A 23,889-nucleotide genomic window follows, 5' to 3' on the forward strand; every position below is an offset into this window, starting at 1 on the left:
CGAAAAAAGGGGTCCATTAAAAGTTCATATCGACTCGATCAGACGATCGGGAGCCTTGGACGTCCTCTGCGACCTACGGAGCTTCATCGGAGATGTTGGAGATGCGGGCGTCCATGACTCCGGGAGCGATGATCTGGTCCTCGTGGAGGTTTCCACACCCCTAGGCGGAGCTGGTGAGGGCCGGGCCGTGGGGGAGGAGGGGCGTCTAGCCCTCTAGGCGGCGCGGGTGAGGGGGTTGGCGGGCCAGGGAGGGGAGCGCCTGCGGGGGCAGTTGCGGTTGGAGGGGGGTGGGTGGGGCTGGTGCCGGGGGCGATGGCGGGGATCCGGTGGGCGCCAGGTCCCATAGGGAGACCGTGTCCTGTCGGCCGTCGGGGTACTCCACATACGCTTATTGCAGGTTAGCGTGGAGTAGCTGGACCCTCTCGACCAACGGGTCCGATTTGTGCGTCCGCACGTGTTTCCGGAGCAGGATGGGCCTGGGGGCAGCCAGCCAGGTCGGGAGCGGCGTCCCTGAGGAAGACTTCCTGGGGAAGACAAGAAGGCGTTCATGAGGCGTTTGATTGGTAGACGTGCAAAGTAGCGACCGGATGGAGTGGAGGACGTCTGGGAGGAGTTTTGCGGTTTGGAGGAATTTGCGGAGATTGATGTCGTAGTCCTGCTGGTCATGGCCACAGATGGTGACATTATTGAGATACGGGAAAGTTGCCCGTAAACCGTGTCGGTCGACCATTCGGTCCATCTCTCTTTGGAAGACCGAGACCTTTGTGACACTGAAGGGAACCCTTAAAAAGTGGCCCGTCCGCTTCGAACGCAGTTTACTTGCGATCGCTCGCGCGGATGGGGAGCTGGTGGTAGGCGGACTTGAGGTCCACCGTGGAGAAGACCTTGTACTGTGCGATCCTGTTGACCAGGTTGGATATACGGGGGAGAGGGTATGCGTCCACCTGCTTAAACCTCTTGATGGTCTGACTGTAGTCTATGACCATCCTATTCTTCTCCCCGGTCTTTACCACCAGAACCTGCGCTTGCCAGGGGCTGTTACTAGCCTCGATGACCCCTTCCTTCATACGCCGTTGGACCTCGGACCTGATGAAGACCCGGTCCTGGGCACTGTACCGTCTGCTCCTGGTGGCGACAGGTTTGCAATCCGGGGTGAGGTTTGCAAACAAGGATGGGGGATCGACCTTGAGGGTCGCAAAGCTGCAGACAGTGAGGGGAGGCATAGGGCCGCCGAATTTAAATGTTTGGCTCTGGAGGTTACACTGGAAGTCTAACCCCAGGAGTGCGGCCGCGCAGAGATGGGGGAGGACGCAGAGTTTGTAATTTTTAAACTCCCTCCCCTGGACCGTGAGGTCCGCTATACAAAGCCCCGTGATCTCCACTGAATGGGAGCCAGAGGCCAGGGCGATTTTTTGCTTGACAGGATAGACAGGGAGAGCGCAGCGTCTTACCGTGGTAGGGTGTATGAAACTCTCTGTGCTCCCGGAGCCCAATAGGCAGGTCGTATCATGCCCGTTGTGCAGGACCTTCGAGAATGGTCCAGAGTGACTGAAGCGAGTCGTGGCAGATAGTCGGAGTCATCATTGAGCGGTGCGTAGTCACCCGCGGGGTCCTCTGAGCTGATCCAAGATGGCGGTGCCCATCGGTCGCACATGGTGGGGGTGGACAAAATGGCGGCGCCCGGCCCCCGCACGTGGCGTCGGAAGCACAAAATGGCGGCACCCGGAGGTCGCACGTGGCATTGGGGGATTGGGGCAGCGAGGTTCGCGGGCCGCACGGGACCCTTGGGGAGAGAGAGGAGGGGGAGTTGTGCGGTCGCTGCCCGGGACCGCAGCGACTGCCTTGGCCTGGCAGACGGACAAAAAGTGGCCTTTCTTCCTGCAGCCCTTGCAATTTGCCGATCGGGCTGGGCAACGTTGTCGAGGGTGTTTCGCTTGGCCGCAAAAATAGCAGCGGGTCCCCGCGGATTTTTCGGGGCATCCTGCGGCGCAGGCCTGGGGGGAGTCCGAGTCTGTGGGGGAGAGGGAGGCTGGATTCCACGCTGCCCAGGGGGCCGCCACGTGGTCGGGGGCGTATGAGCGAGTGCTTTTGTTCGCGACATCTAGGGAGGTAGCGAGGGACCGTGTCTCCGTGAGGCTCAGGTTTCCCTTTCTAATAGTCTGTGGATCTGTGGGGACTGCATGCCTGCAACAAAAACGTCTCGGATGAGGAGTTCAGTGTGCTCACTAGCCGACACTTGTGGGCAGCCGCAGTTCCTCCCCAGTACGAGGAGGGCACGGTAAAAATCGTCCAACGACTCACCAGGGATCTGCTGCCTCGTGGCCAGTAAGTGCCGAGCGTAAACTTGATTCACCAGTCGGATGAAGTGTCCTTTAAGAGTTCCATGGCCGCGTCGTAGTCGGTCGTGTCCTCGATGAGCGTGTAGATGACGGTGCCGACGCACAAGTGGAGGATGTGTTGCTTCTGCTCCCTCGTCGGTACATTTTCCGCCGTTCTGAGGTAGCTATTAAAACAAGCCAGCCAGTGCTTGATTGTAGCTTCAGCGAAAGCGCGACAAGGCCATTAAATTGCAGCAGAGTTCGAGTTTGAGAACTGCGCCGGGCGCCGATCTGTTTGCAATCTAACCAGCCCACTCCCATTGGCGAGATCGGTATCACAGCGTAGTGTGGCGAGAAACCATTTATCACCATTTCAGCCAAATCGCTATACAATTAACCCCCTACTTAACAGCTCCCATGACCAAACAGAATCCCCAGCAGGTGGTCACGGCAACGCCGATTGGTAAAAACATAAAGCTGGCAGAATAGTTACTGCAGGGCTCCGAGGAGGTGAGTGGCCATCTAAGGTCCTGAGCAATGAGCCCAGGGGGAGGGGTGGGGGGGGGGAGGGGGAGGGGTGGGGGAGGAGGGGGGGAGGGGTGGGGGGGGGAGGGAGGGGGGAGGGGTGGGGGGGGAGGGTGGGGGGGAGGGTGGGGGGGTTGGGGGGAGGGGTTGGGTGGGGGGGTTGGGGGGGAGGGGTTGGGGGGAGGGGTAGGGGGGGAGGGGGGAGGGGGAGGGGGGCCGGGAGGCCAGCCTCGGTCGGGATGGGCTGCCACCGTTGGGGGGGGGGGGGGGAGTTTGTGGAATGAGGGGGTTGTGGCTGCCCATGGCATGGGCTGGGGAATGGGGGAGGGTAGGTGGGTATCTCAGCACCTGCGAGTCCGCCATGCCAATCACTGGATCGTGTGGTCCTGTTCTAGGGGCAACCACTGCTCCTGCCCGCCTGCCCCACCGACCATTCATAACTCCCACTGACCACGGTGGCCTCTGGCGACGCGGCTGAAGGCTATAGCTAATTGTGCATTGGCAATCATAGTTAAATGAGCACTTCACAGCTACCAGGTGGATTCTCGTGGGTGGGCGTGCCATGTAGCATGTTGGGGTTATTGCTCAGCATCCCAATCAAACTGTGATGCCTGAACACTGTGCCTGAGCATTGCAGGAGACAACACCATGGAAGCAGCAGCCGACATCCAAACACCCAGGGACTGGTCCCCAGCACCAGGGACATTTCCGTGACCCGACTGTGGTGAATGTATTCCCCTAATGCATGAGCTGCCTGTATAATGATGTGACCTACGACCTGGAAGTGATGATACTGTCTACTTCCAGGTACTGTACTGGAACCCCGGTGGTTTCCACCTCTGGCTCTGCCCTCACCAGGTCCATAAATAGTCCGGCCACCTGTGGGTGGCACTCATTTGTACAGCCGACTCTGGCAGGCGAATTCATGGAGAATAAAGACGAATGTTCACTCGTTCTCATGGTCTCACAGTGAATTCACGGTATAACAATTTATTATCCATCGACAGCACCATTGAAACCGCTCTAAAGCCAGATAAGCTCGAACTCGACGCGCGCGCGTCAGAGGCCAAGGAGATCTTTGAACATTGGCTTCGCTGCTTCGAGGCCTACCTTGACTCCTCCACAACGCCTCCCATTGAAACCCTTGAGCTGCGACTCCTCCACGCTCAGATGAGCCATCGAATCTCTGTGATGATCGAAAAAGGTGCCACGTACGAGGCGGTGGTCGCAACCCTCAAGGCGCATTTCGTGAAGCCCGTAAACGATGTGTTTGCCCAACACCTTCTCACTACTCGCCGCCAACACGCCGGGGAATCGCTAGACGGGTACCTGGAAACCCTGACCCTACTCGCGAGGAACTGCAGCTATCGGGATGTGACGGTGGAGGAACACATGAACATACAGATCCGGAAACCTACGTGGCTGGGCTCCGATCGAACTACATCAGGCAGCGCTTGCTGGAAAACTGGATCACTGACCTGCGGGACACGGTAAAACTAGCCACCCCGTTAGAGGTGGCCTACCAGAGCCTCCATCGGCAAGCCCCTCGTGGACACCATCGTCGCAGCCCCCGTCGGACCCGACTACGTCACAAGCCTGTGCCGCGCGGCTGCCAGTCCAGCCCGGGGAACCGCAGTGCTACTTCTGCGGCCAGGGCCAACACCCCTGGCAGCGTTGCCCAGCCTGCACAGTAACGTGCAATGACTGTGGGAAAAAGGGACACTTTGCCAGAGTCTGTCTGGACCGACCTAAAGCCCAGAAATCAAAAACTCACCGACACGTGCGACCAATGGGGTGGCCATTTTGGTCACCATCTCCGACCCAGCCCGACATGTGCGACTCATGGGGGCCGCCATTTTGTGACCCCGATACCGCCGACCACGCTGGCTACCCACAGCTGGGCGCAGTCACCCTCGACCAGTCGCAACCAAAGCACCTGAAAAACTCAATGATGGTCCGGGTCAACGGGCGCGAGACCCCCTGATGCACGATCAATTACTCAAAGACGAGAGTTGGATGCAATCGAGTTTTTATTAGACTAAGATGTGTGGCCTCCTACAGCAGCTGGCGAAGTGGCTGCTGCACTGGGAGCACACATATTTATACTCCGCCTAATGGGCGGAGCCATCAGGCAGGGAACTACCCCCGTACCTGTAATACAGTGCCTTACCATAAAGCACCTACATTGACATCCTCTATATACAATATAGACATCAGTGGTGACTACCACATTCAACCCCTGTTAAGATTGAGTCCGGCGGGGGTGGTGGAGAACTATATACAGGTAGACTTTTCAAAGTAAAGAGAGTAAAAAAAATTGAGTCCAGCGCGGTGGAGGGGAAAATTACGTACAGAGGGATGGTGTTATAAAAGTCCAGGTCATGTTACAGATTCAGTTGGTCCGGAACCTTGATCTGCCGTTGGAAACGTAGCAGTGCTGGCGGTTTGGTCTTCGGTGACTCCGGGAGCGTGTCAAAATCCTCTTCATCCTCGGGTGTGGCCAAGGGGAGGACGGATTGTCCCAGAGTGGGGGTTGCGGTGGGGTGTGCCGGGGGAGGGGAGGGTGGCGCCGGGTCGGAGGGGGGTGTGTGTGAGGAACCAGCTGGTGCCAGGTCTCTGAGGGAGACAGTATCTTGGCGGCCATCGGGGTACGCTATGTAGGCATGAAGGGTTGGCATGAAGTAGTTGTACCCTCTCAACCAACGGGTCCGCCTTGTGGAGTCGTAGGTGTTTACGAGGAGTCGTACGAGGAGCATGGGTCCTGGAGCTGCGAGCCAAGTCGGGAACGACACCCCGGAGGTGGACTTCCTAGGGAAGGCAAAGAGACGTTCATGGGGTGTTTCATTAGTTGCGGTGCACAAGAGCGACCGAATGGAGTGCAGGGTGTCGGGAAGGACCTACTGCTGGCGGGAGGCCGGGAAATGTCTGGACCGTAGGGCCAGCTGGACGGTCCTCCAGACCGTTGCATTCTCCCTCTCCACCTGTCCATTTCCCCGGGGGTTATAGCTGGTCGTCCTGCTCGAGGCAATGCCCCTGTTGAGCAGGAACTGACACAGCTCATCGCTCATGAATGAGGATCCCCTGTCGCTGTGGACGTAGGCGGGGAATCCAAACAGAACGAAGGTGGTGTTGAGGACTTTAATGAAGGTGGCAGACATCATGTCGGGGCATGGGATGGCGAAGGCGAATCTGGAATACACACCGACCACACTGAGGAAGTACGTGTTACAGTCGATGGAGGGGAGGGGCCCTTTGAAGTCCACGCTGAGGCGTTCAAAGGGGCGGGAGGCCTTCACCAGGCGCGCACGGTCTGGGCAGTAGAAGTGCAGTTTGCACTCCGCGCAGACCTGGCAGTCTCTGGTGATAGCCCTGACTTCCTCGATGGAGTAGGGCAGATTGCGAGCCTTGATGAAATGGTAAAACCGTGTGACCCTCGGGTGACAGAGGTTGTCGTGCAGAGTCCGGAGTCAATCCACTTGTGCGCTGGCACATGTACCTCGGGATAGGGCATCGGGGGGCTCGTTGAGCTTACCGGGGCGATACAAAATCTCGTAGTTGTAGTGGAGAGCTCGATCCTCCACCTCAGGATTTTATCGTTTTTGATCTTGCCCCGCTGTGTGTTGTTGAACATGAAGGCAACCGACCGTTGGTCAGTGAGGAGAGTTAATCTCCTGCCGGCCAGGTAATGCCTCCAATGCCGCACAGCTTCAACGATGGCTTGGGCCTCCTTCTCGACGGAGGAATGTCGGATTTCGGAGGCGAGCAGAGTTCGTGAGAAATTGCCACGGGCCTGCCTGCCTGGTTGAGGGTGGCGGCTAGAGCGACGTCTGATGCGTCACTCTCTTCTTGAAATGGTAACGTCTCGTTGACTGCGTGCATCACAGCCTTGGTGATGTCAGCCTTAATACGGTTGAAGGCCTGGTGAGCCTTGGCTGTCAGGTGAAACAGAGTGGATTGAATGAGTGGACGGGCCTTGTCCGTATAGTTTGGGACCCACTGGGCGTAATAATAGAAGAACCCCAGGCATCTTTAAGGGCGTTGGGGCAGTGGGGAAGGGGGAGTTCCATGAAGGGGCGCATGCGGTCGGGATCAGGCCCCAGAAATCCGTTCTGGACCACATAGCTAGGATGGCTAAGCGGTTCGTGCTGAACACGCACTTCTCCTTGTTATAAGTTAGGTTGAGGAGAGTGGCGGTGTGGAGAAATTTGGCAAGGTTGGCATCATGGTCCTGCTGGTCATGGCCGCAAATGGTGACATTGTCCAGGTACGGGAAGGTGGCCCGCAGTCCATGCCGGTCAAACATTCGGTCCATTTCCCGTTGGAAAACCGAGACCCCGTTGGTGAGGCAACAAAGGGAACCCTGAGAAAGTGGTAACGGTGGCCATCTGCTTCGAAGGCAGTGTATGGGCGGTCTGCCTTATGGATGGGGAGCTGGTGGTAGGCAGATTTCAGGTCCACAGTTGAGAAGACCCGGTACTGTGCAATCTGATTGACCATATGCATGGGAGGGGGTACGCGTCGAGCTGCGTGTACCTGTTGATGGTCTGGCTGTAGTCCACGCCCATCCTGTGTTTCTCCCCAGTTTTCACCACTACCACTTGGGCTCTCCAGGGGCTGTTGCTGGCCTCGATAATGCCTTCCTGTCCTGGACACTGTACCATCTGCTCCTGGTGGTGATGGGTTTGCAATCTGGAGTTAAGTTTGCATATAGGCAAGGTGGGTCAACCTTTACGGTCGCTAGGCCGCACACAGTAAGGGGTGTTAGGCTCTGGAGGTTGCACTGGAAATCCAGGCCGAGTAGCAGGGCAGCGCAGAGGTTGGAGGGGACTTAGAGGCGGATGGTGAGAATGGCTATGCAGTACCCCAGGATCGCCACGGAGTGGGACCCGGAGGCCAGGGAGATTCTCTGGTTGGCAGGGTGTACCATGAGGGAGCAGTGCCTTACCGTATCGGGATGAATGAAGCTCTCGGTGCTCCTGGTGTCCAGCAGACAGGAGATCTCGTGCCCATCGATTTTCACGTTGGTGGAAGCCATTGACAAGTTGTGTGGGCGAGACTGGTCAATCGTGACCGAGGCGAGACGCGGCTGGTCGCCGATGGTGGCAGGCGATGAGGTGCCCGGGGGGGCATGGGTCCTGGTAAGATGACGGCGCCCACGGGCCGCACGTGCCGTGGGGAAGACAAGATGGCGCCACCCAATGATCCTGGGGAGAACAAGATGGCGGCGCCCACGGGCCGCATGTGGTGGGGGTCGAACAAGATGGCAGCGTCCATGGGCCGCACGTGGTCCGAGGAGGGGAAGATGGCGGCGGCCACTGTTGCATGTAGGGGGAGTCGGAACAATAGCGGCAACTGTGCGGGCCTGGCACACTGCAGCAAAGTGTCCCTTTTTGCGACAGGCCTTGCAGAGGGCGCGCCGGGCCGGGCAGCGCTGTGGGGGTGTTTAGTCTGCCCACAGAAGTAACATTTGGGACCCCCAGGGATGGTTGGCTGCCGCGCGGCGCAGGCGTGGGGTTGGCTGAGGGGGGTCGGTGGTGAGGTCCACGATGGGGCGGCCATCTGTGGAGTCAACGATGCGCAGGAGGGGTGGGCCGCACGGCCGGGGGCATAGGCCTGGGTGTTGCGTGAAGCGACCGTAAGCGAGAGTGCTAGCTTTTTGTCTCCGTGAAGTCGAGCGTGGCCCCTTCTAAGAGGCGCTGTGGGATGTAATCGGACCCCATCCCTGTGACAAAAGCGTCTCTCATGAGCAAGTTCGAGTGTTCCGTGGCCATGACGGCCTGACAGTCACAGTCTCTAACTAGGAGAATCAGGGCACGCCAGAAATCTTCCACTGCGCTTGTGGTGCTGCTGGCAGGCCAGCTGGAGATCTGATGGACGTGGTCCCGGTAAATCAGCTAGCGGGACAGTCATTTGCAGCGTGAAGCCTGTGGGGCATCATTAAGTGGCCTAATTAACGTTAGATACCAATGATGTATCGCCGGGTCGGCTATTGGGAAACACCCGGCATTTTCTGCTCCCTATCACACTTTGAAAGAATTTGGTTAGAACGCACCCAAGGTATCATGTTGCTTTGCAGTACAGTGTTAAACCTTTTACCTGCTCTTAACAGCTGCTTCACAAATGGCAGTCAATAACTATGTTCCTGTCCACTTTCTCAGGTATAAAATGGATGCCAGATGGAAATGGAGTCATCTCTTTTGATTGCAGGAACCGAGGCTGGTAAGTAAAACATTTTTTACTGATTGCCTAAATGGCTTTCAAGGGCTAAGTACAATATTGATCCCTCATTGAGATGTCTCGAATTTCAACTAAAATTAAACTGAACAAAGCTCAGCGAGAAACTTTGCCAAGTGATTTTTAAAAAGTTAATTCATAGACAGGGGATGTTGTTGGAAAGGCCAGTATTTGTGAGGTAATGCATTTTGGTATGTCTAACATCGAGGGGAAATATACTGTAAATGGCAAAACCCTTTGGAATAAGGAAAAGTCAGAGAGATCTGGGCGTGCATGTCCACAGATCTTTGAAGGTGGCAACACAAGTGGAGAAGGTAGTCAAGAAAGCATACGGAATGCTTGCCTTCATTGGACTGGACATTGAGTATAAAACTGGCAAGTCATTCTGCAGTTGTATAGAACCTTGGTAAGGCCGCACTTTGAATATTGCGCACAATTCTGGTCGCCACACTACCAGAAGGGTGTGGAAGCTTTGGAGAGGGTGCAGAGGAGGTTTGACAGGATGTTGCCTGGTCTGGAAGGTGTTAGCTATGTGGAGAGGCTGAATAGACTTGGACTGTTTTCATTAGAAAGACAGAGTTTGGAACTTGCTTCATTATTATAGGGTGGCGAATGTGGACAAGGTGCGGCGGTGGTGGGAAGGAGAAGGGGTAGAGTGGGTTAGGATGGAGGAGGAATCTGGTAAGGGGTCTAGTTTGAGGGCTATTGTGACGGCAGCCACTGGCTCCAAGTAGGTATTCAAGGAGCCCGGCAGTACAGTCCACAGTGAAGATATGCAATCCGTTGAGGAGGCACTTTAGGGTTGAAGGGATGTCGGTGCTAACGCCGCTGTGCAAGAAACATGAGTTTGTGGCGGTGATGGATAGTGTATACAGGAGGTGGAGGGAAGTGGGGCTGGTCAACGTGAGGGAGGAAGGGTTCGCCATTGTGTAGGAACTACCGAAGTGGAGTGTGTTCAGGTATCTGCATGGTAGGGACTTTGCGCAAAAGGTCTGGAAGGGATTCCCTGGGTTGCCGGGATACACCCTGCTGGAGTGACTGCTGCTGGAGTGACTCCTGCTGGATGTGGAAGGGGAGGGAAGAATTGGGGATATTTACAAGTGGTTGGAGGAGCAGGGAGGCGAGTGGGTGGTGAAGATCAAGGAAAAGTGGGGAGAGGAGATCAATTGAGGAACATGGAGTGAGGCACTGCGTGGGGTAAACGGGACCTCCTCATGTGCAAGGATAAGGCTGATACAGTTTAAGGTGGTGCACAGGCTGCATATGACTGAGGCGAGAATGAGTGGGTTCTTTCAAGGGGTAGCAGATGAGAGTGAGAGGTGTGGGCGGGGGCCAGCGAATCACGTGCACATGTTTTGGGGTTGCGAAAAATTGGGAAGATTCTGGGCGGGAGTGTTCGCGGTCTTAGCCAGGATAATGGAGGAGGAGGTGGACCTGACCCTTTGGAGGCGATATTTGGGGTTTCGGAGAAGACGGAGCTCATGGAGAGGAGGAAGGCCGTTGTTGTGGCCTTCCCCTCTCTGATTGCACGGCGGCGGATTTTGCTGGAGTGGCGGTTGGCATCGCCACCAGGCTAGCGGCTTGGTTGGGTGACTTGTACGACTTCCTGCGATTAGAGAGGATAAAGTATGAGTTAAGGGGCTCTTCAGATGGGTTTGAGGAAAGGTGGGGGATGTTTGTGACCGTTTTTGAGGGACTGTTTGTTGCGGGGAAGTGGGGGTGAAAAAGGGGAAAAATCTGTACAGACTGTATAGTTGATTGTTGGGAAGCATGTTTCCTGGGGTGTTTGTTCGCTGTAACCTGTTCTGATACATGTTTGTAATAAAATACATTAACAAAAAAGAAAGATGGAGGTTGAGGGGTGACCTGATAGAGGTCTACAAGATTATGAGGGCACTGATAGAGTGGATGGGCAGGGACTCTTTCCCAGGGTGGAGGGGTCATTCACCAGAGGGCATAGGTTTAAGGTCCATGGGGCAAAGTTTAGAGGAGATATGTGAGGCTGATTTTTTACACAGAGGGTGGTGAGTGCTTGGAACGCATTTCCAGGGGAGGTTGTGGAAGCAGATACATTAACAGCGTTCCAAAGACAAACACGTGGATAGGATGGGCAGAGAGGGATACAGCACGAGGAAGTGCTGAGGGTTTTGGCAAAGTTTGGTATCATGACCAGTACAGGCTTGGATGTTCCTGTGCTGTATTGTACGTTGTTCTTTGTTTGTTCTTATTACCCATCCCTAATTGCCCTTGAGAAAGTGGTAGTGAGTTGCTTTCTTGAACAACTGCACGCACTATAAGTACGCCCATGGTGCTGTTGGGGACGGAGGTCCAGGATTTTGACCCAATGACAGTTTCCAAGTCAGAGTGGTGTGTGATTTGGAGGGAAACTTTCTGGTGGTGGCATTCCCATGCACCTGATGTCCTTGTTCTTCTAACTGATGAAGGTCATGGGTCTGGAAGGTGCTTTGGTGAGTTGCTGCAGTACATTCTGCAGCTAGTACCCAGTGCACCGTGGTGGAGGGAGTGAATGTTTACGGTAGTGGATGGAGTGCCAATCAAACAAGCTGCTTTGCCTTGGATAGTGTCAAGCTTCCTGAGTATTGTTGGAGCTGAACTCATTCAAGCAAGTGGAGAATATTCTATCCCGACTTGTACGTTATAATTGGTAGATAGGCTTTGGTGAGTCAGGAGGTGAGTTATTTGCCACAGAATCCCTAGTCTCTAACCTGGCCTTTTAGCTGCAGTGTCAACATGGTTGGTCTAATTAAGATTCTGGTCCATGTTAACACCCAGAATTTTGATAGTAAGGGATTCAGCGATGCTAATGTCATTGACTGTCAAAGGGAGATGTTTAGACCCTCTTTTGTTGAAGATAGCCATTGCCTGGCTCATGTGTGGCACAAATGTTACTTGTCCCTTATCAACCTCCAAAAGCTCAGGAGGGCTGAGAAGGTAGGTTAAGCAGTATTTAATAAACCAACACAAAGTAAAGGCCGCAATGTAGTTCAAAGGTCCTAAATTGAAGTATCAATCATGCTGGCTCCAGTCCGGGTTGGCTTTTATTAGGCAGATTTACGAGCCCCAGCTGGACGGGCTTCTACCCACCAGAGAGGAAACCCGTATTCAACGAGCCCCTCGGGAAGATCAATAGAGGTTTTCCCTTGGGTCATGTGAGGGTTTTACACAGCCCAAACCTGAATGTGGTCCAGGTCTACTGCATGCGTTATGGATACTTCATTATCCGAGGAGTTGTGAATGGAAATAAATACTGCAATCGTTAACAAACACCCACATTTCTGATCATATGTTGGAGGGAAAGTTATTGATGAAGCAGCTGGAGGTGATTGATTGTAGGACACTTCCCTGACTCTCGAAATGATATCTTGGACTGAGAGGATTGGCCTCCAACAACCATAACCCTTTGTGCTGATATAACTCCAACTGTCAACATTCCCCCCTCCCTCCGTTTCCATTGGCGTCAACTTTATTAGGGTTACATAATCCCATAGTCAACTAAATGCTGTCTTGATGTCGAGGACAGTCACTCGTATTTTTGGATCAGTACTGCAATGAGGTATAACGTGAACGTTCACTCTCTAGCACCACTTGAATTAACTGAACTATTTTCTGCCGATACATAATTCTAGATTTCTCAATCAGGATTTGAAAAGTGAAGTTGTTTCATTGCGTAAATACCTCCTTCCTCGTTACATTGCACACAATTAGCTGTTGATGGGAGGTGCTGGTATTGGAAGTGCTTACTTCAAATGGGCATCCACTTAATTTAAATATCTGCTGGGTAAATACACCCTGAATGCTATTTCTAAATTTGATTCATAGAATCTAGAATCATAGAATCTACAGTGCAGAAGGAGGCCATTTGGCCCTTCGTGTCTGCACCGGCCCTTGGAAAGAGGACCCTTCTTAAGCCCATGCCTCCACCCTGTCCTCATAACCCCACCTAACCTGTTTGGACACTAAGCACAATTTAGCGTGGCCAATCTACCTAACCTGCACACCTTTGGACTGTGGGAGGAAACCGGAGCACCCGGAGGAAACCCACGCAGACACGGGGAGAATGTGCAGACTCCACACAGACAGTGACCCAAGCTGGGAATCAAACTTGGGACCCTGGAGCTGTAAAGCAACTGTGCTAAACACTGTGCTACTGCATGGCCCTTAATTGTGCATTAATCATGGGCATTTGAGACGGAGAACTTTATTTTGATTTGTCATGGTAAATACTCAGCAGGCTAGGAAAGGATACAGTGATTCTATTTAATTAATTTCTTGAACATTTTTATTTTCTAAAAATGTTCTCTGCTCACATTTATCTTCTCGGAATCCCCATATCTGCAGTTTTGCATGAAGAAGGTCTTGCAGATCAACTGCACAGAAAATCACTTCTGGTATCCACATGTCATATCTGCAGACCGGCATGTAGACATGATTCATAAGGCTTAGGCTCCTATTCCCAAAGGAAGCAATGTCAGTATACCCAATGACACCATTATATAATGGTTAACAGTAATGTTGGATGCTTCATTGTAAGCGCAGTGTTAAGAATTCAGATCTGTCAAAGAGACATTCTCAGGTTTAATGACATCAATTCAGAAATATAACAACTGCATCTCCTGTGATCCAGATGAGATCCTCCTCCATCTCTTAACCTCTTGGCCTTATTTTCTTATATTCACTTTTATCTTTATCATTTCTTTCATACCAATAGACTTTTCTTCAATTTTGTTTGATTCCAACCTCTTTATCCAGATCAACCTGACTTCTACTTTGAGAGCTAACTATTTATTTGAAACCGTCCCAATCTCTGTAATGAAACCATTCCATTGTTGATTTGTGATTTAGTGTGTCAATGTTTCTTTCCACTTCACTTCAGATGGCTTGTTTCCCATTACAGGTATTTTCATGTTTGTGCTTAGATGCTCATTTAACATACCTATCTGATATATTTCATCATTCAGAACTATATCTGGCAATGCCTTTTTCCTCACTGAGCATGGGGCACAATAAAAGAGTCCATGTTATGTTGGAACAGTAAATGCTGATGGGTGGATAGGCTTCTAGGCAACCTGGCAGAACTTCCTCAGCTTCCATACATTATTAATGGGTTTGTCACTGTCGACTTTCACCGCACACTTTTTTATGTGTAACTTCCCAGTGGCACAGGAATCCATTTGATGGTTCTAAGCTTTCCATGCTGAGTTTTTCGCACATTCTTCAGTTTAGCTTTTTTCAGACGCCTGTCAAATGTGATTTTTCTGAACTCTTTTGTGATTAAACCACCTGGGCAACGCTTCTTCAAAATTGACTGTCTTACTTTCTCGCTTCTGTTTCTTTTCCTGGTTATTGTTTTTTTTTCACAATCCTTCAAGTCATCTGCTTTTTCTTGCAGAATTCAGAGTAGGTGATCCATCTCTGCCTCCTACTGAGGTCCCCAGCATCACAGATGTCAGTCTTCAGCCAATTCAATTCACTCCATGGGATACTGACAACATTCCAGCAATAGAATCATAGAATTTAGTGTAGAAGGAGGCCATTCAGCTCATCGAGTCTGCACCAGCCCTTGGAAAGAGCACCCCACTTAAGCCCACGCCTCCACCCTAACCCAGTAACCCCACCTAACCTTTTGTTCACTCAGGGGCAATTTAGCATGGCCAATCTCACCTAACCTGCACAACTTTGGACTGTGGGAGGAAACCGGAGCACCTGGAAACCCACGCAGACACGGGGAGAAAGTGCAAACTCCACACAGACCGTCACATGAGGCTGGAATTGAACCCGAGTCCCTCGGACTGTGAGGCAGCAGTGCTAACCACTGTGCCACCTGATTTCAATAGGATTTTCTTTGAGTTACAAGCCCAAGGCCAGCAGACCACATAGACCAGATTCCAAGCGGAGGTGTTAGTAAGACCTCACCATCACCCTTTTCAGAACATTCTATTTCACCTTAAGACGATTGTAAAGACAAACATAGTACTGAGGATTTTTGCTCCACATGTTCCAGTACAGCTACAACACTGGCATCTACCAACAATGTTGAAAATTGCCCAGGTATGCCCTGTTCACAAAAAACACGGTAGCACAGTGGTTAGCACTGTTGCTTCACAGCTCCAGGGTCCCAGGCTCGGTTCCCGGATTGGGTCACTATCTGTACATTCTCCTCATGTCTCTGTGGGTTTCCTCCGGGTGCTCCGGTTTCCTCCCACAGTCCAAAAATGTGCAGGTTAGGTGGATTGACAATGCTAAATTGCCCCTTCGTGTCACCCAAAAAGGTTGGGTGGAGTTACTGGGTTACGGGAATAGAGTGGCGGTGTAGGCTTGGATAGTGTGCTCTTTCTAAGGGCTGGTACAAACTTGATGGGCCGAATGGCCTCCTTCTGCACTGTAATTCTAAAACAAAAATTATCACCCCATAAGTCAACTCTCGATCATCCATAAATTTATGAAAAGTGTTTTGCATTACCATCAAGCAGCACTTTCAGCAATAACCTGCTCGCTGACACACAGTTTGGATTCTATCAGGGCCACTCAGCTGCTGACGTCATGACCTCTTGGTCCAAACATGGACGAAGGAGCTGAACCCAGTAGGGGAGGTGAGAGTGACTGTCCTTGACATCAAGGCAACACTTGACTGAGTGTAGCTTGTTATGTTTTTTTTCCAATTCCTCATCCAAGGACAGGATAGTAGGACCCCGGAGCAGTAGTTATTTTGCTGTGATAGGTTTCATAGCTGTGTGAGTATAGAGTTTAACCTGAGTTTCCTATTTATTGTTTAACATTTAAAGTATGACTTTCAGCATAGGACTTCCCTGGAAGGTTTTCCTGAAGATTGGAGGACAGTGTTCCATCATTTTCAAGGCACATTCTCTACATTGCTCCAATATGGATAGTGTACTCTGCTGGTGGGAGCTCCTCTGAAGAGGGAGGGGGGGGCAGGAGGGAGAGGAGGCAAGGTGAGCGCAGACAGTGTCCCAGGCAGAGACTATAAGAGGAGAGGTATGGTCTCAGTTGGAGCAGGGCCAGCAGGGAGGCCAAGATGCCACTGCCTAATAACTAGAGTATTCAGGCAGTGCACCAACTATCTGCAAATGTCTGAGGTCTGGTGCTGCATCAGGCTGCACACCCCCAGGGACACATGCCATATTGGAATGTCACTATGATAGGTCCTGAAATCGCGTCCAGCTATAGGTCTCTGCCTGAGACACTGTCTGCGCTCATCTTGCCTCCTCTCCCTCTTCAGAGGAGCTCCCACCAGCAGAGTACACTATCCATATTGGAGCGATGTAGAGAATCAGTGTGGGGGGTCACTCCATGCCAGTGACGTTGAAGGTCACAGTAGCCCTCAGTCTCTGCACCTCCGGTTCATTTCAGCGCTCAGTGGGGGTATCTGTGTGTCACGCAATCAGCTGCACACGGTGTGTCAAGCTAATGACCAATATCATCTTCAGGAACGGCCACACTTTTATCAACTACCAGGCAGATGAGGGCAGCAATGTGGAGAGAGAGTGAAGGTTCGTAGTGATGGCTGCGTTCCCCCACCTCCAGGGTGCTATTGACTTCATGCACATGGTCATGGTCATCATGGCACCAACAGGACAGCGGGGGGCTTCATCAGCAGGAAAGGGTACCACTCAATGAATGTACAGATTCTCTGTGCCCACAGGACACAGAGTCCACAAGTTTGTACCTGTTATCCAGGGAGATCACATGATTCCTACACCTTGTGGCACTTTGGGCAGTACGGTAGCACAAGTGATTAGCACTATAGCTTCACAGCGCCAGGGTCCCAGGTTCGATTCCCTGCTGGGTCACTGTCTGTGCGGAGTCTGCACGTTCTCCCTGTATCTGCGTGGGTTTCCTCCGGGTGCTCCGGTTTCCTCCCACAGTCCAAAGACGTGTAGGTTAGGTGAATTAGACATGATAAATTGCCCTTAGTGACCAAAAAAGGTTAGGAGGGTTATTGGGTTACGGGGATAGGGTGGAAGTAAGGGCTTAATTGGATCGGTGCAGACTCGATGGGCCGAATGGCCTCCTTCTGCACTGTATGTTCTATGTATGTTCCAGGTACCAAGTCTCTTCTTGGTTCCTACAAGATTGGTTGGATGTCTCCTGGGTGGCAAGGGCGATCCGTTGATGATGACCCAATTCCATCACCCAAAAACTGATGCAGAGGAGAGATATAACAAGAGTTTTGCATCCAAAAGAGTTGTGGTGGAAAAGACTATCAGGCTGCTCAAGTTGTCTTGACTGATTTGGGATGGATCATTGCCGCGTCCTCCAGAGAATGTCTCCTTCACAGTTGGCACATGCTATGACTTGCACAATCTAGCTCTGACAAGGGGGAACCCAGTGGAGGCTGATGAGAGAGAGGCAGGACAACAGGCCATGGAGGATGACTCCAGTGATGGGTCAGAGGATGAGTATGCACAGGGTGAGGATTTTTAGGCGGATGATAGGAACATTCAGGGGGGCAGGGACAAGAGGGATGCTTTGATCCAGCGAACCTTCAGCGACTTTGCTATCGTGGTGGCCGTGATGACCTTGGTGAGTGTCTTCTGACCACTGGTGCCTGAGTTGACCCGGCTGGGAAGATGCATTCCACCCGATGACTGGCCACTCCTCAGACATTGTGGCATTGTCAGGTGCAGCGGCCCCTGGCACAGGGATGGAGGAGCTGCTGCCCTCTTTCACAGTGCCCATAGAGCAGCCCACAGAGATGACAGACAGCTCCTCCGCCAGTGTGAGGTACGTCTGCACCTCCCTGCTCACCATTGATGGATGGGCAGAGGGGGCAGGGCAGGTGGGAACTGCTACTGGAGAAGTATTTTTTCTATTTTGCATATTGTATCACTGTCAAACACTTTGAGCTCAAATGTAATTCAGGCAATCTCCAACACTACCGTAGTAATATAATTTAACCTTGATCTATACTGCAACTCAAAAAACCCTCTATCTCCATCAATGTGAAATTTATTTTCCCATACTAACCACCCTTGTGATTAATACAGAATTATGTGGAGTGGTAGCCACCAGAAGCCAGATTTTATGATGACTTGAGAAATGAAAAAATTCACTGACTCCTGTGAGTAATTCTGTTTTGTTCCATGTCCAGGTATATTCAGGCGGCATCTTCCCCAAAGGACATAATCATACTGTTAGATATTAGTGGCAGTATGAAAGGCCTTAGAATGACGATAGCCAAACATACCATCAATACCATCCTGGACACATTGGGTGAAAACGATTTTGTCAATATTATTGCTGTAAGTAAAACAGGCAAGAAGATTTCAATGTTTCACAGTTTTAAGTTCCGTCTGCCTCTTTTGTGTGTTTGATGAACATGATGGGCAGGCCGTGACACGACGAGGCTGTTGAATCTCGTGAGAGGTTTCGCGTGAGATTCACGGTGCTTGAGATGTCTTGTGAGATACAACCGAATCTCGCGAAACTTTGTGATCTGGATCTCGCCCTCAACTTATGGCTCATTTAAATGTCTGCCCCGAATTCTCCTAGCACCCAGGAACTAATGGCCTCGCCAGAAATGCCTCTATAGATACGGACCAGGCGTTACGGGGGTTTCCCAGGCCACTAAACACTCTGGGGTGGTCATGGACAGGGCAGGGTGGCCCCAGGCTCTCTTCTGGCACCTGGACACCTTGGCAGTGCCACCCCAGCACTGCCAAGGTGCCTGGGTGGTGCGGGCAGGGGTGATGCCAGGGTGACCGTTTCAAGGTGCCCATGTGCCACTGCCAACGTTCTGGGCCTGAGAGGGGCCAAGCCCATGAAAGGAGGGATGAGGAGGAATATGAAGAGTGGGGGTGAAGGTCCGACACGAATGGGCCTCATACAGGTTGGGGAGGTTAAGGATGGGGGTCCTGAAAGCGATGGGGGGGGGAGGGCCTGAAAAGGAGGGGCCCTCAGTGACTCATTGCGGGTTTTCCACACTTGGGGAGGGTGTGGGGTAATGCAAATGTGTGTGGGAGAGGGGGGGGGGGGGTGACATTGCCCCAAATTTCGTGAATACTGACCTGGGAGGCTGCTGGATGCGGTGGAGGCCAGACCAGAAGGGATGTCCTGTTCCGCCGAGGGTCCGGGAAGGTTACCTATAGGGCAACCAGTTGTACCTGGGATGAGCTGGCGGCAGCTGTGAGCACTGGGTGTGACCAGGAGGACTGGCTTCCAGTGCAGGAAGAAGGTCCATCCACTAACCCCCCCCCCCCCCCCCCCCCCCCCCCGGAGACCTGTCTGCCCCCATGGGAGCATCCAACCCCAACTCTCCATGTGACCCCCAACCCTCCCTCCACGCCCACCCCCCTTTAAACCCCCCAATCCTCCCTATCACACCCCCTCCTGCCATCACTGTGAACCATGCATGTGGCTGACGATGCCCTCTGTGAGTCTCCTCAGGAAAAGCTCTCTCATAATTTCCGGGAGAGGGCCCAGACTGGCGGAGGGGTGCCAGACATCAGAACCCTCACCACCTTCGAGGAGCGTGCCCTGGAGGTGACCAGTGTGGCCAAGGACAGGGCTGTCACCAACGCGGAGGCTGGTGGGCGGCACAGCGGTGAGGAGCCACCGGGCCCCACCAGGGGAATGCCACCATAATAATTGCGGCACAGCTGCCATCCCCACCCTCCACAAGTACAGATACACACACCTCGGTGGGACATGTTAGTGGTCAGGCTTCTGGGGCACAATCTGGTGAGCACCACACTGCTGCAGATGCTCATCAGGTGGAGGAGAAGGAACCCCCAGGCGAGATAACAGTTGGAGGTCTGCTGGATCCCAGGACCCAGCTGGGCCCCAGCCTGATGCTGAGCCTGTTACCCGGTACTGATGGAGACATTAGGGAGTGGCTGGGACATTCAGAGGGAAATGCCAGCGACACTCCAGCAGGTCCATAGCCGCTTAGAGGAGTCCCAGTGGATATGGGCGTGGGAGATGTCGCCAGCAATGTGTGGCACCAAGAACAACACTGCTAGGGTGGCGGCCGCAGTGGAGAGCCTGGTACATGACGTCGGCACCACTAGGAAAGGTATCTAAGGCATCGGGGAGATGGCCATGGCTGAAGGTTATCATGTTCTTGTGCTGTGGCCGGTAGTTCTTGTTCTTGATGAGTTAAAGTAATTTATTATAAAACAAATGTGTTTTAGAACTCCCCGAGGTACAGTGTCACATGGTAGATTTACACTGCCACCTGCTGGTCGGAGATTGTGTACATCATTATATACATGATTGCTTATATGCATATCACCACAAGGATCTCGACAGAATGTCCGCCTTGCTGGGGGTTGTCACCTAGTACCAGGCTAACCTTGATGAGATTCTGCGGGACATGTCCCGCTCTCAGATGGGAGTGGCTAAGGCACGGCGGAACTTGTCCCAGTCGCAGGTAGGCATTGCCGAGGCACTGCAGAGCGTGTCGCAGTCACTGAGGGTGTTGCACAATGGTGTGGTCCATGGGGAGCTACTTGGTACAGCCCAAAGGGGCTGGTTTAGCACAGTGGGCTAAATAGTTGGCTTGCAAAGCAGAACAATGCCAGCAGCGCGGGTTCAATTCCCATACCGGTCTCCCCGAACAGGCGCCGGAATGTGGCGACTAGAGGCTTTCACAGTAACTTCATTGAAGCCTACTTGTAACAATAAGGATTATTTTATTATGATTACTTAGGGCACGGTTCTCCAGCCTTGTCGCTCAAGCAAAATGAGGCTGGTGAATAGTAGGGGACGCCAAAAACGGGCACCGCACCAGGCGTTAAACAGTTTGCAATGAAACTGGCCCACTCCTGTAGGCAAAATCGGGATCTTGCCATAGTATGACGAGAAACCAATTTGATCCCGTCATTCAGTGGCCTCCTCAGCAAGTGGTCACACTGCCACTGATTAGTACTCCTTTTTCAAAACATGAACTAGCGGAAGGGCTTCTGTGGAGAGGCGGGAAGGTCATTCGCCATCTTAGCTCAAAGGCAAAAAGCCCGGTGGCACTGGGCGTGCCGCACCAGTGCACAGCGGGGGAGTGGGGGGAAGCTCAGCTGAGGGGTGGGAGACCCTCCGCAGGAATGGGAAGGAGGCACTGGGTGGGGGGGAGGCAACCGGGGAAGTGGGGGGATGGGGGGGGAAATGCTCGAGGCACCACCATGCCAACCCCAGGATCATGTTTACCCGTTCTGGAAATTACCCAAACTGAAATTTGCACTGCCAATGAAAACGCAATAGTTACAAACATTGACTGAATGTAAACTATGAAATGAGATAAAGCACATGTGCTATTTGTCTTCTATAGAATGTACCTATTGAAGTACTTGTGTTATTTATTTCAAAGTCACTTTGTATTTCCAACGTTGATTCAATCCTATATGTCTGAATAATATTCAGAAGCCATTCTGAATGATCACAATGAGAATGTCTATCTAATCGTGAGTTTTATTCTGTATTTCCACCAGTACAGTGATTACGTCCACTACGTTGAGCCCTGCTTCGAAGGAACACTGGTACAGGCTGACAGAGACAACCGAGAGGTGAGCGGCAAGGAATTTTCCTAATTCTGTTCAGTAAGTTGTCACGAGTGACAAGATTTTGTGAAATGTTGAGTATCAGTGTTGGACCGTTTCATGGAGCAATTGCTCCAATATTATTTGTGGATTAATGGATAGTTGGCAGCGAGTCGTAAATTGAAATCCACCTCAGAGCTAGTGGAGCAGAGCAATGTTATGGTGGTTTAGGTGTAGAATAATGGATTAAAACGATAAAAGCTGGGATGTATCAAAGTATTTGGGTGGTTAACATATGGAATAATGGGTTTTGAAGTGAAATAAAGATGGGAAATAAAGGTTGGGTTGTTTGATGGCTATCGAGAAGAAAGTTGCATATTGTCACCTAATTAATGGTTCTGATAGCATTGTATTAGGAGGTCTTGTGGGTATCTCTGAGCCAGAAGCTGTGGGTTCTCGTCCCACCCCGGGACCTGATGGCCAAGGAAGGTAACACAACCAAACAGGCTGAGTATCAACCTGCAAAATCCTTCCAATGCACACTAATGGCAGGCTGTAAGAGCGGGAAGGTCAGCCATGCTTGGTGTGGCGTATCAACCCTCAAGCTACAAGCCTCTGGCAACAGGCTAGTGACCTGTTCTGGGAAAAACCTCACTGTGGAATCAGATGGCCTTGTGGCCTCACTGTGGCCTTGTGCTCCACAAGAAACAGGAAGAGAAGCAACAACAATAACATTTTACTTTAATACTGTATATATTGTGGTAAGTTCCATGGATGGAAGGTAATTATAGCCACCATGCAAATCAAGGATGAGATCACAACCATGAAATCACTCTTTGAATTTAATACATACATAACATGTTAATTTACTTGGGATTTTATTCCTGTTTTCGAGTAGCTTTTGGGCTGCCAGTGGTCCAGATGGCTGCTGCCTATGTGCCCAATGTCAGTGACAGCTGATATATTCACACAGCAGAATTTGCATTATGCCAGGTTTATTGAGAAATAATTTGCAGTTAGTTATCAGGCATTTTATACTTAACAAATTTCTATGGAGAATTATTTGCAATTATTTGTTTACAGCTCTTCAGAAAAACGTTTATGGTATCTTAACTTATATGATTCTCTTCTAATTTATTCTGCAACCTGTGCAAAAATGTATCTTTCCTCCTCTTAATTTTCTCATTGATCCCGATATAGTTATTTATAGTCAGCTGGATTAAATTCCACCTCAACTAGTTATTCTGTGTTCTTTATAGATAAATGAATACAATGAAAAAGAGCAAATCAGTTACTGAATAATGGGAGGCTTTCAAAGAATAAATTGTTTGGGCCGAATAAATACATTCTCATGAGGGGGAGAAGAAGGACATCCAACACTGAAACTCACCGATTTGCTAAATGTATATAACATATAAAGATAAAATGAGACAGAAAACTGAGATGAAGGACTTATGCAAGGTTCACAATACACCTAATGTAGAAAGTACAGAGGAGGTTTGTAGAATACAAAAACAAGGGAGTTATAAAAAGAACAATAAAACACATGTTAGACTGGAGTATTTGTTCAATTCTGAGCAGGATATCGGTCTTAGGAAGCGCGCAGAAGAGATTTACCTGTATGGTACCGGGGATGAAGTACTTCAGTTATATGGAGAGATTGGAAAAGCTGGTTCTGTTCTCCTCAAGGCAGGGAAGGTTAAGAGGAGATTTGATAGAGGTGTTCAAAATCAGAAGCAAAATGAAGGAAGATTTTCTTCCATAGCAAGTTGTGAGCTGGAATGCACTGCCTGAAAGGGTGGTGGAAGCAGATTCATTAGTAACAGTTAGAAGGGAATTGGACAAATGCCTGAGGGGAAATAAATTTTCAGGGATATTGTGAGAGAGCAGGGTAGTGAGACTAATTAGATAGTTTGACCAAATAGTCGATACTGGCACAATGGACCTAATGTTCTCTTTGTGTCTGTATCATTCTATAATTCTGTCTCCATGGATAAGCTAAATATCACCTCAACCAATAGCTATAATACACCCTGATGTAGCTTGTTTCTCTGTAAGATTTGCTAATGAACTACACTTCTCTTTACTCAGGCCTCAGTGTATGTCAGATATAAGTGCACTGGAAAGGGTGCAGAGGAGATTTATCAGGATGTTGCCTGGGCTAGAGTTTTAGCGATGAAGAGAGATTGGATAGACTGGGGTTGTTTTCCTTGGAGCAGAAGAGACTGAGAGGGGATACATATGAGATGTATAAAATTATGAGGGCCATAGATCGAGAGTGGACAGGAAGAAACGTTTCCCCT

The 23,889-nt window shown here is 51.2% G+C and overlaps 1 protein-coding gene and 1 long non-coding RNA gene across 5 annotated transcripts in view; one reads left to right on the forward strand and one right to left on the reverse strand.

Moving 5' to 3' along the window:
- Nucleotides 1-23,889, reverse strand: part of LOC119955324 — a 201,871-nt gene that overhangs the window by 165,085 nt on the left and 12,897 nt on the right. The gene's annotated exons all lie outside the window — the stretch shown is intronic.
- Nucleotides 1-23,889, forward strand: part of cacna2d4a (calcium channel, voltage-dependent, alpha 2/delta subunit 4a) — a 591,407-nt gene that overhangs the window by 111,458 nt on the left and 456,060 nt on the right. For all 4 annotated transcript variants that reach the window (XM_038781413.1, XM_038781415.1, XM_038781414.1 and 1 more), the window contains exons 7-9: nt 9,002-9,062; nt 18,208-18,358; nt 21,539-21,613. In XM_038781413.1, coding sequence (XP_038637341.1) covers nt 9,002-9,062; nt 18,208-18,358; nt 21,539-21,613 — 287 coding nt within the window. The remainder of the gene's footprint in view (nt 1-9,001; nt 9,063-18,207; nt 18,359-21,538; nt 21,614-23,889) is intronic.

This window comes from Scyliorhinus canicula, chromosome 20 (genome assembly GCF_902713615.1).
Source record: "Scyliorhinus canicula chromosome 20, sScyCan1.1, whole genome shotgun sequence".
Taxonomy (NCBI): Eukaryota; Metazoa; Chordata; class Chondrichthyes; order Carcharhiniformes; family Scyliorhinidae; genus Scyliorhinus; species Scyliorhinus canicula.